The sequence below is a fragment of the Spinacia oleracea genome, chromosome 1 (genome assembly GCF_020520425.1).
Source record: "Spinacia oleracea cultivar Varoflay chromosome 1, BTI_SOV_V1, whole genome shotgun sequence".
Classification (NCBI taxonomy): Eukaryota; Viridiplantae; Streptophyta; class Magnoliopsida; order Caryophyllales; family Amaranthaceae; genus Spinacia; species Spinacia oleracea.
Genome location: NC_079487.1, coordinates 70,349,568 through 70,365,010, shown reverse-complemented (window position 1 = coordinate 70,365,010; position 15,443 = coordinate 70,349,568). Strand labels below are relative to the sequence as shown.

Genomic DNA, 15,443 nt, shown 5'->3' with positions numbered 1-15,443 from the left:
CGTCATAGCTCTCGTTCGTCAAAATACCTAAGTACCTTTCCGGTTGAGATCTATATCTTTGCGATCTACGCGGGGTAACATTTCTAGATCGACCATGATTCTCACCAGATTCTTCTAAAGATCTCTGAGTTTCATCCTGAATGTCATCTTGAGCATTCTCTAGAGTTTGTTGTTCGACTCGAATTTCTTCGAGGTCTACTTTTCTCCCACTTGTCATTTTGGAAATGTGATCCTTCTCCAAAAAGACACCATCTCGAGCAATAAACACTTTGTTTTCAGATGTATTGTAGAAGTAATACCCCTTTGTTTCCTTTGGATAGCCCACAAGGATACATTTGTCAGATTTTGGATGAAGTTTGTCTGAAATTAATCGTTTGACGTATACTTCACATCCCCAAATCTTAAGAAAAGACACATTTGGAGGCTTTCCAAACCATAATTCGTATGGAGTCTTTTCGACAGCTTTAGACGGAGCTCTATTTATAGTGAGTGCAGCTGTATTTAGTGCATGTCCCCAAAATTCTAATGGAAGTTCGGCCTGACCCATCATTGACCTGACCATGTCTAGCAAGGTTCTGTTCCTCCGTTCTGACACACCGTTCCATTGTGGTGTTCCAGGAGGAGTCAATTCTGATAGAATTCCACATTCTTTCAGATGGTCATCAAATTCATAGCTCAGATATTCACCGCCTCTATCAGACCGCAGTGCCTTAATCTTCTTGCCTAATTGATTCTCTACTTCACTCTGAAATTCCTTGAATTTGTCAAAGGATTCAGACTTATGCTTCATTAGGTAGACATAACCATACCTACTGAAGTCATCAGTGAAAGTGATAAAGTAGCTGAAACCACCTCTAGCATTTGTACTCATTGGTCCACATACATCTGTATGGATTAAACCCAATAGTTCATTTGCTCTTTCTCCAACTTTAGAGAAAGGTTGCTTCGTCATTTTGCCAAGTAAACATGATTCGCATTTACCATAATCCTCTAAGTCAAATGGTTCTAGAATTCCTTCCCTTTGAAGTCTTTCTAAGCGTTTCAAGTTTATATGGCCTAATCGACAATGCCACAGATAGGTGAGATCTGAATCATCCTTTTTGGCCTTTTTGGTATTTATGTTATATACTTGTTTGTCGTGATCTAATAAATAAAGTCCATTGACTAATCTAGCAGATCCATAAAACATCTCTTTAAAATAAAACGAACAACTATTGTCTTTTATTATAAAGGAAAATCCCTTAGCATCTAAGCAAGAAACTGAAATGATGTTTTTAGTAAGACTTGGAACATGGAAACATTCTTCCAGTTCCAAAACTAGCCCGGAGGGCAACGACAAATAGTAAGTTCCTACAGCTAATGCAGCAATCCGTGCTCCATTTCCCACTCGTAGGTCGACTTCACCCTTGCTTAACTTTCTACTTCTTCTTAGTCCCTGTGGATTGGAACATAAGTGTGAGCCACAACCTGTATCTAATACCCAAGAAGTTGAATTAGCAAGTATACAGTCTATAACGAAAATACCTGAAGATGGAACGACTGTTCCGTTCTTCTGATCTTCCTTTAGCTTTGGACATTCTCTTTTGTAATGGCCTATTCCATCACAATAAAGACAGCTTGATGTGGACTTGTCCTGCTTTGATTTAGCATTGCCCTTGGACTTTCCACCTTTCTTGAATGGTCTCTTTCTAGCCTTGAGTAAATCTTTGGCTTCACAGTCCAGTACTATTTCAGCCTTTCTGACAAGGTGAATAAATTCTGCAACTGTTTCTTCTCTTGGTTCTCTTAGGTATAGTTGCTTGAAGCGACCAAACCCACTGTGTAGTGAATTGAGCAAGACAGAGACTGCCATCCTTTCGCTTATTGGTGTTCCTAGTAGACTTAGGCGATCAAAATATGAACACATAAGATCCACATGGAACCTCAGTGGGACGCCTACCCTTTGTTTAGTGCGAAGGAGCTGAACATGTGTTTCTTGGACCTCCATCCTATAACACCTGTTGGGAGAACTAACCTTTAGACCAGACATTGATTCAATCAACTCATGGACGTTCAGGTCCCTGTCCTCCGTACTTCCACGACAGATATCCCTCAGATTCTTGATGAGCGTAAAAGGTTCATAGGCTACAAACCTTCTAGCCCAATCATCAGGGATATTGTTCAGCATGAGACTCATAACCTTTTTGAGATCCGCATCCCAGGCGTAAAATCTCTCAGGGGTCATGTCTCTGGCATAGTAGCTTGGCATGGGATGTGACAGTACATACTCAAGTCCATTGAGTTTGACTATTTCAACTAGCTTAGCTTCCCATTCAAGAAAATTTGTTAGGTTCAGCTTGACCATAAGCTCAGAACCCATGATGATGTTTTGATTGTTGTTTGCCATATTAAAACTACAATTGAAAAGAATAAACAAATAAATAACCATTCACAGTTTCTCTTAATAAACTTAAATTCTAGCATACATGCATAATTCAATGTTTATTAAGCATTTTATTCAAATTATGTGTTCCGGCAGGTGTGAATAAAATGATTCCAATATCCTAAAATCATTGAATAACTAAGCACAGTTTGTCGACTTAATCCTAGAACATCTTAGGTAAGCAAAAGCCTTTTGCTAATAGTCTAGAAACTATTCTTGGTTGATAGGTACGTCTAAGAACTTATTAGGTAAACCTATCGAATTTGCCACGACATAAAAGGACTCCTTACTTATATCGTTGAGTTTCACCAAAACTAACATGTACTCACAATTATTTGTGTACCTTGCCCCTTTAGGACCAATAAGTAACACCTCGCTGAGCGAAAACTATTACTAGATTGATGTAAAGGATATCCAAGCAAGTGTATATTTTGGCATGGCACCTTTTAACTCAATTTTTAAGTTTGGAACTTAAGGCTCTTACTATGTTGGTTAGATTTTAAGTGAACTAAAATCCTTAATCATGCAACATAATCAAGCTTTTGATCTCATGCATTTTAAGACATATTTAAAACAATAAATAACTTAAAACATGCATAAGATATTTGTGATCTAGTATGGCCCGACTTCATCTTGAAGCTTTGACTTCAAAGTCCGTCTTGAAAATCTCCGTGGGAGGCACCATTTTCTTCAAATAGGATAAGCTATAACTAATTACAACTATTTGATGGTTCGCAGACCATATTTGAATTGAAAAATAACTTTGGTACTTTAGACCAATTACATTCAAATTAATGGTACGCAGACCATATTTTCTATCCTATTTGGGCCATACTAGTCACTTCATAACCTGCAAAACAGTACATATACAATATATACCATTCACCCATTCATTATCATGAATGGCCCACATAGCTGGTTAGTAAAACACATTATGCATCACGTAAACATTTGCAGCAATTAATCAAGGGCACCAATAATCTACCAATTATTCAGTCCTTATTAATTCTAATCAAGTTGTTTTAACCTTAAGGATTTGTAGACCTAATCAAGAGTTTATGACTAAAAAGCGCTCCCACTTAAACCAATAAATTCATATGCTTTACCAATTTTAAACATAAAAATGTATTTCTAGTCTAACCGGAAACATACAAATTTAATTAAAATTTAAAGCTCATATAAATTTATAATTGAATCCAAAAAGTTTAATTTAATTTCAGTCGCATTTAAATTAATTCATGATTTTAATTTTAGTAAAATAATTAGAATAAATAACATTTATTATAATTATAATATTCAAAATTAAAATCCAAGAAAATAATTTAAATTATTAATTTTAAAATTAATTAAAATTACGTGAACTGAAATTTTCAAATTAAACATTCAAAACGATCTAATCGTAACGCAAACACCCTACGCGTTGCACGCCCATGAGCCGCACGCACACAGCCATTGCTGGCCATGTGCGCGCAGCCCATGCGCTCGTCGCATAGCTGCTACATCCCTATCGCAAGCCTCCGCACGCATTGGTGCTCGCTGCGCGCGCCAGCGCTCATCGCACGCGGGCTATCGCTCGCAGTGCGCGCGCGACATCGCTCGCTGGGCGCGCGACATCGCTCGCTGGGCGCGCGAGCCATCGCTCGCTGGGCGCGCGACATCGCTCGCTGGGCGGGCGACATCGCTCGCTGTGCGCGCGAGCAATGCTAGGCGCAGCGCTCGTGGCACGCGAGCTTGCGCTCGCTGCGCGCGAGGCTGCGCGCTCTTGTGCGAGGCAGCGCGCGTTGTGGCGCAGCTCGCTTGCTGCCCACACGCGACTGCCTTGGCTCGCCCTACGCCCATGCCCATTCGTCCATTGGTCATGGCACACGACACAAGGCAGGGTTGCTGCCTTGTGCTCGTGCACTACGCCCTTGCTCATTGCATTCGTGCCGCATGGGCGACGAGCTCCCTTGCTCGTCGTCGCATGCCCGCATTATACAACACCCCTTAAGGGTAACACGAAGTGTCCATTGCTTCGTGTGTGCAAGTTATATGAACGAATCGCATAAAAATTTAAAATTTATATTTAAAATTAATGACAAATTAATAAATAATATTAATTTCATAATTTTAGGGCGAAAAATCGAAAATTTATTATCCAATTGATTTCCGATTGTTATGGATTCAAGTCTAGGTCATAAAAATTTAAAATTTATCGTAAATTTACAATTTTTATGGTGGTTTTTAATCATAGGTTTCTAATTAAATTACAATTAATTATGAAAATCAAATTAATTCTAAATTATTCTAATTTTCAACAAATTAATCACAATTACAAATTAGATTGCATAATTAACAAGACTAGGCATTCAAACTTGTTAAACATATGCAGTAGGTCAATCAAAAATTCAAGATTTATCAACAAGAATCGCAAATATTTAATTTAACATCTTAAATTTACGAAATTTTGCATTCGAAAAACTAAAACCTTCGAAAAGTCATAGTTAGGCTTCGAATTTGAGAATTCTGGGTTCGGCAGGAAAAAACTATTTTTGTCAAAATTTTAGAATGCCTTTTACATGCGGAATTGACACAAAAATCACTCAATTCGGATGAGTAACGAAGAAACTGCCGAAAAACTGCGTACGTATAATTAAATAAACGCAATTTGCAATTAATTAACAATTACGAAAATTAATCACCCCTTTTAATTCTTGCAAATTTGTAATATTTAACCATGTTCATGCAATTTAGATTATGAAAATAATAAGGGGCTCTGATACCACTGTTAGGTTATGATACATATGACAATTCATAAATCATGCGGAAAAACCATAAACCCAGGAAAACATATTATTTACACATAATCATTTAGCATAGATTAGATGCATACTCTTTGTTGCGTGCCTTCCCTTAGCTGCGCCCGAACCGAACAAGAACAAGTCTTTAGGACTCCAAGTGTCGTCCCTCCGTAGATAGTCCACAGCACGTCCGGATCCGCCTTAAGATTGACCAACTAGAATCGCCCTTAAGGTACTATTATTTTCGGCACTTTATAGGCAAATGTGTGACTGAATTTTTCTCTCAAAAACTCACTTTGAATACTTTGAAACTTGTGTTATAAATTGTGAGCCCTAGCCTCATATTTATAGCGGTATGGAAAGGGAATCGAAATCCTATTCAGATACAAATTAATCAAACCTAGAATCCTACAAGAACTCTAATTTAATTAATTTATCAAATAGAATTAGGAATTTAATCATTAACCGAACTCTGCATGTTTTAGGAAACGTGCACGAACACAAACACTTGCACACACACGCACGGCAGCCACGATGGGCCCCATGCGTGCGCGCGAGCAGCAGCCCACTCAGCGCCCGCGCGCGCTGCGCGCTGCGCGTGCTGTGCGCGCTGTGCGCGCTGCGCGCTGCGCGTGCTGTGCGCGTTGTGCGCGCTGTGCGCGCTGCGCGCAGCCTGCTGGGCCTGGCCTTGCGCTGGGCCTGGCGTGGCTGTTTGTGCGGCGCGCTTGGCTTGCTGGGCGATGGCCTGGCTTCGTGCTGGGCCTCGTCCGGCAGGCCTCGTCCGATGCTTATTCGTACGATGCGCTTCCGATTAATTTTTCCGATTCCGGAATTCATTTCCGATACGAACAATATTTAATATTTCCGATTCCGGAATTAATTTCCGTTTCGAACAAATATTTAATATTTCCGTTTCCGGAATTATTTTCCGATTCCGGTAATATTTCCGATTCTGACAATATTTCCGTTTCCGGCAATATTTCCGATTCTGGCAATATTTCCATTTCCGATAATATTTTCCGACACGTACCATGTTTCCGTTTCCGGCAACATCTACGACTTGGATAATATTTATATTTCCGATACGATCCATATTTCCGTTTCCGGCAATATCATCGTTTCCGGAGTATTCATTCCTTGCCTGTGACGATCTTAGCTCCCACTGGAACCAAGATCCGTCGGTTCCGAATATTCATAGATGGAGTATTTAATGCTATTAAATACTTGATCCGTTTACGTACTATTTGTGTGACCCTACGGGTTCAGTCAAGAGTAAGCTGTGGATTAATATCATTAATTCCACTTGAACTGAAGCGGCCTCTAGCTAGGCATTCAGCTCACTTGATCTCACTGAATTATTAACTTGTTAATTAATACTGAACCGCATTTATTAGACTTAACATAGAATGCATACTTGGACCAAGGGCATTATTTCCTTCAGCCAAGCCCATGACTACCTTGATGAAGAAGGAAACCAAGTTTGAATGGAGTGACCAGTGTGAGGAAGCATTCCAAGCCTTAAAGACGCGATTGACAACCGCGCCAGTGTTAACCTTACCAGATGAGAGTGGTGCATACGATGTGTATAGTGACGCCTCTAAAAATGGTTTGGGGTGTGTATTGATGCAAAACGGGAAAGTTATTGCGTATGCGTCAAGGCAATTGAAGCCATATGAATCCAATTACCCTAGCCATGATTTAGAGCTAGCGGCTATAGTATTTGCATTAAAGATATGGAGACACTATCTGTATGGTGTGAAGTATAGGATATTTACGGACCACAAGAGTTTGAAGTACATCTTCACACAAAAGGATTTGAATATGCGCCAACGAAGGTGGTTGGAGTTAATTAAGGACTATGATTTGGATATCCAGTACCATGAGGGAAAAGCCAATGTAGTTGCGGATGCCTTGAGTAGGAAATCAAGTCATAGTGTCAATGCGTTAGTAGTTGCTAACGAGCTGTGTAAGGACATGTAGCGTTCGAACCTTGAAATAGTAAGTGGTGGAAGCCTTGTGGGAATAATGAATGCCTTAACCATCCAACCATCAATATTTGATGAGATTAGAGAGAATCAAGCTGGTGATGTAAAGTTGGAGCGAATCAAGGAAAAGATTTCGCAAGGTAAGGAGTTAGAATTCCGAATCCATGATGATGGAAGTTAGAGGTACAAAGGCAGGTGGTGCGTGCCTCAAAAGTGTGGAGAACTGAAAGAGAGATTGATGAAAGAAGGGCATAATACGCCATATTCTGTGCACCCAGGGGGTGACAAGTTGTATAAGGACTTGAAAAAGGTCTATTGGTGGCCAAGGATGAAGAACGAAGTGGCTGAATTTGTGGCTAGATGTTGGACTTGTCAGAAGGTAAAAATTGAGCATAGGAGACCTCAAGGGAAGGTCCAACCTTTAGAGATTCCAAGCTGGAAATGGGACTGTATTTCTATGAACTTTGTCACTTGTTTACCTAAGTCAAAGACTGGGAATGATACAATTTGGGTTGTGGTAGATAGGTTGACCAAGTCAGCAGTGTTTATACCAATGAAGGAAACCTGGAAAATGGAACAACTTGCTAAAGCCTACATTAAGAATGTTGTGAGGTTACATGGAGTTCCTAAGGATATCGTATCAGATAGAGATTCAAGGTTTCTTTCGAACTTCTGGAAAAGTGTGCAGAAGAGCTTTGGTACGACATTGAAAATGAGTACAGCCTTCCACCCAGCCACGGATGGCCAAACTGAAAGGACTATCCAAACCCTGGAGGACATGCTTCGGGCATGCGTTATTGATTTCCAAGGAAGTTGGGAAGATAGCCTAGATTTGATTGAGTTTTCCTATAACAATAGATGTCATGCTAGCATTGGAATGGCACCATTTGAGGCTTTGTATGGACGAAAGTGTAGAAGTCCACTTTGTTGGAACGATATTAGTGAAACCGTAGTATTGGGACCTCAAATGATAGAGGACACCATGAACCAAATCCGAACCATCCAATCAAAGATTCAAGCGGCGCAGGATCGCCAAAAGAGTTATGCAGACTTGAAACGTAGGGATGAAGAGTTCAACATAGGTGATAAAGTGTTGCTCAAAGTGTCACCAATGAAAGGTGTCATGAGATTTGGGAAGAAAGGGAAGTTAAGCCCTAAGTACATAGGCCCATATGAGATCTTAGAAAGAATCGGAAAGGTAGCTTATAGACTAACCTTGCCTATGGACTTGCATAGAGTGCATAATGTGTTCCACATATCTCAGTTAAGGAAATATATCCCGGATAAATCGCATGTGTTGCAACCGGAGACCATAGAATTAGACCAAAGTCTAACCTTTGAGGAAAGACCTGTTAAAATCCTTGATAGCAAAGTGCGTAGTACGCGTACTAAAGATGTGAAAATTGTCAAAGTGTTGTGGTCTAATCAAGAATCTGAGGAAGCCACTTGGGAAGCGGAGGACGAAATGAGAAAGAAATATCCCGAGCTTTTCCCGAGGTTAGTTGAGTTACGGGGTCGTAACTCGTGTCTTTTAAGGGGGGTAGAGTGCGGTAGAATTTCGCGCTTTTTACCTTGCTTTCCCCTATTTTATGCTCATTTTAGTGCTTTCTATTGAATTTGCACTTATTATTCTCCTGTTTAATCATGTAAAGAGTACAACAACTTAAAACTTTTGTAAATGAACGTATTGAAAAGTCTCATAAAGTCTCAAGTTGAGGTGAATTTTGGATTTCCGAACCCAAGTTTCGGGACGAAACTTCTTTTAAGGAGGGTAGACTGTAATACCTCGTATTTTTATAATATTTATAAGTATATTTTATTATATTTATAAAGCATTTTACGATTTATTAACATTTAAATAATATTTAAATGTATTTTATTTAATATATTTTAATTAATTAGAATATTTATTATTTTAATTAATTACGAAACGAATTTAATTCTTGAGTCGGGAAATTAAATGAGTTGCAAATGATTTTTAAGGCTTCGAGTTTTTAAATGAAAAGTCCAATTCGTTTTATTAAACGAGCCCAATCAAAAGAATTTAATTCAAGTCCTAAGTTAGCCCAATCATTTAATCCCCTAAGCCCAATTTTGATTTCCTAAGCCTAGCCCATTAATACTAAGGAGCCTATAAATAGGACTCCTCATCATTAAATGAGCCCCACAATATTCATAAACCCTATTGTTGCTTGCTTGCCCATCACTCCAACTCCCTCTCTTTTCCTCTCGTCCGCACGCCCGCACGCACGCAGCCCGTGCTCGTGCTGCTGTGCCTCGTGCTGCTCGGCCTCACGCCCCAGCACTCGCTCTCGCTCCCTCGCTCCCTCTTCGCGCGCGCCCAGCGCCCACACCCCCTTGTCTCTCGCTCTTTCTCTCGCAGCCCGCCCAGCCAGCACGCATAGCTGCTGGTGCTGTGCTATGCTGTTTTTGTTGCTCGTGTGCACCGCACACCCCTGCTCTCTCTCTCCCTCTCGCGCACAGCGCCTAGCGCTCGCGCCCTCGCCCATCCGTCCCGCGCGCCCCAGCGCGCTGCTGAGCCTGCCCCTCGCCCGCGCACACACACGATTGCGTGTGTGTGTGTGTGTGTTGTTGTCCGTGTTCGTTCGTTCAATTCTTTTCGCCCAATCACCCTAATTCGTGATTGTTCCGTGCTATAGGCCGGATTGGTGTAATTCTCTTCTTCCTTACCTATTCTATTTAAATTCCGTATTTTAAATTATTATGTTAATATTGTTTTGAGTAATTAAAATGCTGGGAACCGGTTATGAATACCGTGGTTTGAGGATTTGTGTGTTGTGATTCATTAGGTTTGTTTTAATTATTAAAGGATGAATTTTCAGATTTGTTAATTTAATAAAGCATGGATTTTTATGATATTAAACTAGTGTTATTGGGATTTTCAAGTTAGGGTTTTAACCTAGACCTAATGAGTCAATTGATTAGCATAATTAGGTGATGATTTTAATTATGATAATCAATTATATTTTCAGATTTGAATAAAGGTTTAAAGTGTCGATTTTTATTGATTTTAAAGGCGGAAAAAGTATGTTTTGTACTAGGGATTGATTTTGCAAATTGAGACGACTTTATTATTGAAAAACGATTGAATTCTAAAGTCTAAAGGAAGTTTTAATTTTTATAAAGTTGTTGGAAATTTAATGAACATGGAAATAATTTAAGTTTCATTATTTTGATGATAGGAGGTGATTTCTAGTTGAGTGCTCGTTATTGCAAAGTGGCCCCTACGCTTAGGTATTCAAGGTACGTACAAGTCTAGGGCGACCACATTTTTTTGTCAATGACATTACATGATTGTTGATGATGTGAATTACATTATGTGAAATCATGTTTATTTTGGTGAACGAGCATGTGTTTTGTGATGTTGGATTTATTGAATTAATTGTTGAACAAGCATGTTGAAATTATTATGAGTATGGATTTCATTGTCAATCATGTTGTTCAATATTTATGGAGTTAAGATAAAGAATGGGGTATCACCTTTTGAGTTTTTCACCCTTTGGGACATACACCTTTTTTTTTCACCCTTTGGGGTCTCAACTTCACTTTCCGGCAAGTTAACTCACCGTTAACTCACCTCTAACCATAGCATAAATAATTAAAAAAAAACAATTTAAAGCAAATTAAAATGACAAAAATTAATGAACGTTGTTGCTGCTACTTGCTTGCTTGCTGCTTCTCTGTCAAATATCTCAAAATAATACAGCAGCCATATCTTAAAAAAAAATACAGCATCGATCCATATCTTAAAGAAAAAATACAGCAGCTATACTTAAAAAAAAAATACAGCAGCTTTCTAGTTGCTGCTCTTAAATAAAAATACAACAGTGCATAATTGTTCTAACCAAAAACAGAAGCTTGCTTAATTGTTTTACTGTAATCAGGTTCAGTTTAAGCAAAATTAGGGTCAACTGCAAGCTTTAAGAAAAACTAGGTCCAACAAGTTTAAAGAAATCAACAAAATCAGTAGGTTTGCAATCAAGTCCAGTAAGTTTGAAGAACAAAAGTTGCAGAACTCGGCGAATTCATCAAGTTTGAAGCCTACATTTTATGACTTCCAGGAAAGAAAATGAATGATTAGTCGATTGTTCAGCAGAATTCAACAAGTTGTAATTTTTTATGCTTTTTTTGGTAATTAATTCACTAATTATGTACAAGTAACTTACTTGATAATGTAAGCCTCCATGGTCTGTAGTTGCTGATGAATTTCCAACTTGATCATGTGAAGTTGTTGATGCAACACTTGTTTGTGATCAAGTGTGTTAATGAACTACCAAATTATTTCAAATTGTGTTAGTATAATATAATAAACGTTGTTGCAAATTTATTATTCATGACATATTGTAAGTAATGAAAACATACTCGATTAAACGAAGACACGATAAAACAAAGACACGAGTATTTGAGCTAAAGCGAAGAATCGATACAAACACTTACCATAGCCTGCCTTTGAAAGCCATTAGGATAAGTGTAAACCCCAACACCTTTGTTGTGCATTGGTGCAAACCCCTGCTGTGCATTCACATACATTGGTTGCTTCCCCTTAGCCTGTTTCTTCTGTTTTGGAGCAACTAAAACCCCTGTTTCTGCTTGAGATGTTGTTGTTTCTGTTTGTGTTGACTGAGTAGGTGTAGTTGCTGTCTTCTTAGCAACAGGTGGTCCATTTGGTACCTTAAGAGGCATAGAACACTTCCTTTTATTGTGCCCCACCTCCCCACAGTTAGAACACTTGTGAGGTAGTCCCTTCTTGCTCAACTTGATATTATCTTGCACATTTTCTCCAACTGACGGCTTTCTCTTCACAGTGGGTCGATTCTGCAACTTCTTACATCCCGGTGCTTCGATGGGTTCATACATGGATGTTGGCCACTGTTGAGGACCATTGAGAGGCTCTAAAGGAAACAAATAAGCTTTCAGATATGTTTCCTTTGAATACCAGTGGGAAACATAATGTTCGGGATGTTCCATCGCTTTCCATATTGCTGTAACAGCATGGTTGCAAGGCACACCACTTAGTTGCCAAGCATTGCAACTGCATGTTCTGTCAAGAAAGCTAACAGCATACCGAACTTGAGTTGCTCCTTCTCTAACACCATAAGAAAAGTGTCCATCCCAGAAAGCTAGCCATCCCCGAGCATCAAGCTTTGCTTTCTCTAGCCTTTTTTGAATTCTAGGACAGATTAGTATGTCCTTGTTAGCAATGAAGTCCCTTTTCTTGTGGAGCCTTTCCATCAGTGACTCCCTTATGTCTACGAGCATTGTTATAATTGGTTTGTGCCTCGAGGACAAGATATACGCATTAAAAACTTCATTCATATTGTTATCAATACAATCACATTCAGATTGTGATGTGAAAAATGCCCTAATCCACTTCGTATGGTTCCTTTTCAGTAAATCATCACCTTCTTCCACTTTAATAGCTTTAAAGAGCTCCATGTTTGCATTGAAATCATTCATCGTAGTGCTCTTTGCTATTTTCCAGAAATCCCTTCTATACTCCAACCCACCGCCATATACTTGTCTGAAATTGCAGTACACGTGCCTTGCACACACTCTTGTTTCAGCTGCTGGCCACACAATGGATATGGCCTTCAACAATCCTTTTTGTTGATCTGACATAATCGTGTAACCCCTGCCATCATGCGTATCCAGATCATCTGCAAGTAATTGCAAAAAACAACCCCAACTATTTGTATCTTCAACCTCTACACACGCCCAAGCAATAGGGTACATCTGATTGTTACCATCCCGTCTCACGGCAACAAGAAGTTGTCCCCCAAATGGACCTTTAAGAAAGCAACCATCAATCCCAAAAAACCTTCTACAACCAGCAAGAAATCCTTTTTTTATAGCATCAAAACAGATGTATAATCTTTCAAACACATTATTATTCAACTTAAACTTAATTGTGTTCCTTGGATTTGATCGTTTGATTTCCTCTGCATACCTGTACAACAATGAATATTGCTCTCTATACTCTCCAAGTATGAGGTTTTGAGCTTTCCTCCTAGCCTTTAAAGCCATCCACAGAGATACCCTTATACCATGTTCCGTCCAAATTGTCTCGACTATTTCTCTGCATCTCAAATAAGGGTTTACTTTGAACTTGATGTGGTATGTCTTAGCAATCCAGGCAGCTCTCATCTTCTTTAATGTTTCTAACCTACCACAACTATGTACTGGAATAAGAGTTTTAACAACCAAATTACCTTGCCCTCGATGATAGGAAGCCCATATGTAGAAAGGACACTTGTTAGCACTACACCTAGCTCCCATTTTCTTGGCATTATTCTTTGTCAACCGAACATCCCTGCCTGTACGCACACAGTAGTTGGTAATAGCTTCCCTAAACTCAATTGCATTTTCAAATTCCATACCTAAGAAGAAATGATTGTCATCACATGCCCTAAGGCTAAGCATGTGATTTGAATGAGTAACCAGTTTAGATTTCTTCTTAGGTGGCAGTTAAGGAACAAGAAATCCGCACTCTTTATCGTCTGAGTTCATAGGGCTATCAAGCTCACTGTCATCACAATCACTATCACCTTCTTCCAATGGATTGGGGCCACTCCTTGCAGCTAACCTATTCATACTCTCAACTTCATTAAGGAATGCCTGCTCTATCTTTTTCGCATCTACTATTTTCTTTCTAGCATCCTTCACTTCATCATCCTCGTTGTCACTCCCATCTTCATCATAATCTATCCATGTACTCTGATCAATATTCAGATTCTCATCAGGTTGTTGCTCAGTAGTCAGAGGGTCATCAGGTTGCTGATCAGTACTAAAATGTTGATAAGCTTGCTGATCAGTACTGAAATGGTCAAAAGCTTGTTGATTTGTACTGTGTTGCTGCTCATACGCTTGCTGATATGTACTGTGTTGCTGCTCACAAGCTTGCTGATATGTATTGTGTTGATGCTCATAAGCTTGCTTCCCTGTCTGTTTGTTACCCCCAGAACTTAACCAAGAGCTGCATCCAACTAACTGTACCTCAACATCATTTTCCCCATTATCATGCTCAGTGAACACATCAAGCATTCTGTACTTAACCAATAAGCTCAGAAACATAGTGAATATCTTATCATCGTAGTTCAGAAACCTACATCCAGTCTGAATTGGTTTCATAGGATCACAATAATGCAACTTTATCACATCTTGATACCCTAATGATTCAATAAGCTTTCTCAAATGAATAGCATTAAAATCAGAAGGCATAATGTTTACTAGCTTCACCGTGCCACCAACATATGTCAAATGCGGCTTAAACTCCCACTTACCACCATGATGAAGTACGAGCGTCATTGGAATATCCTCCATTCCTCAATTTCTACAGTAAATAACAAAAAAAAAGTATCAGAAGGTGGTAACAATAATACACTGTATAACTTGATAATTAAGGTCAATAAATACGCAAACAGTCAAAACAGGTCAACTTAGATCAATTTAGGTAAAAGTAATCAACTTAGGTCCATTTAGGTAAAAGTATACTGTTTTCCTAAGTTTTAGTAAAAAAATGTCAACTTAGATCAATTTAGGCCAAATAAGATCATTTTCCTAAATTTTAGTCAAAACCGATCAACTTAGATCAATTTATGTCAAACTTTATTGTTTTCCTATATTTTAGTCAAAATCGAACAACTTAGGTCAATTTAGGTCAAACTTTATCGTTTTCCTATATTTTAGTCAAAACCGAACAACTTAGGTCAATTTAGGTCAAACTTTATCGTTTTCCTATATTTTAGTCAAAATCGATCAACTTGGATCAATTTTTGTCAAACTTTATCGTTTTCTTAGATTTTAGTCAAAACCGAACAACTTAGGTCAATTTAGGTCAAACTTTATCGTTTTCCTATATTTTAGTCAAAACTGATCAACTTAGGTCAATTTAGGTAAAAGTGTACCGTTTTCCTAAGTTTTAGTAAAAAAAATGTCAACTTAGGTCAATTTAGGCCAAATAAGATTATTTTCCTATATTTTAGTCAAAATCGATCAACTTAGGTCAATTTAGGTAAAAGTATACCGTTTTCCTAAGTTTTAGTAAAAAAATGTCAACTTAGATCAATTTAGGCCAAATAAGATCATTTTCCTAAATTTTAGTCAAAACCGATCAACTTAGATCAATTTATGTCAAACTTTATCGTTTTCCTATATTTTAGTCAAAACCAAACAACTTAGGTCAACTTAGGTCAATTTAGGTCAAACTTTATCGTTTTCCTATATTTTAGTCAAAAT

The 15,443-nt window shown here is 38.6% G+C and overlaps 1 protein-coding gene across 1 annotated transcript; it reads right to left on the bottom strand.

Moving 5' to 3' along the window:
* Nucleotides 1-11,615: 11,615 nt before the first annotated feature.
* LOC110800668 (uncharacterized) lies at nt 11,616-13,583 on the bottom strand. The gene has a single exon (XM_022005977.2). The coding sequence runs from the start codon at nt 13,581-13,583 to the stop codon at nt 11,616-11,618; it is 1,968 nt and encodes a 655-aa protein (XP_021861669.2).
* Between the last annotated feature and the right edge of the window lie 1,860 nt (nt 13,584-15,443).

Excerpts from the sequence above, each read along its gene's own strand:
- LOC110800668 (XM_022005977.2), bottom strand. The coding sequence starts at position 13,583 with ATGGAATTTGAAAATGCAATTGAGTTTAGGGAAGCTATTACCAACTAC.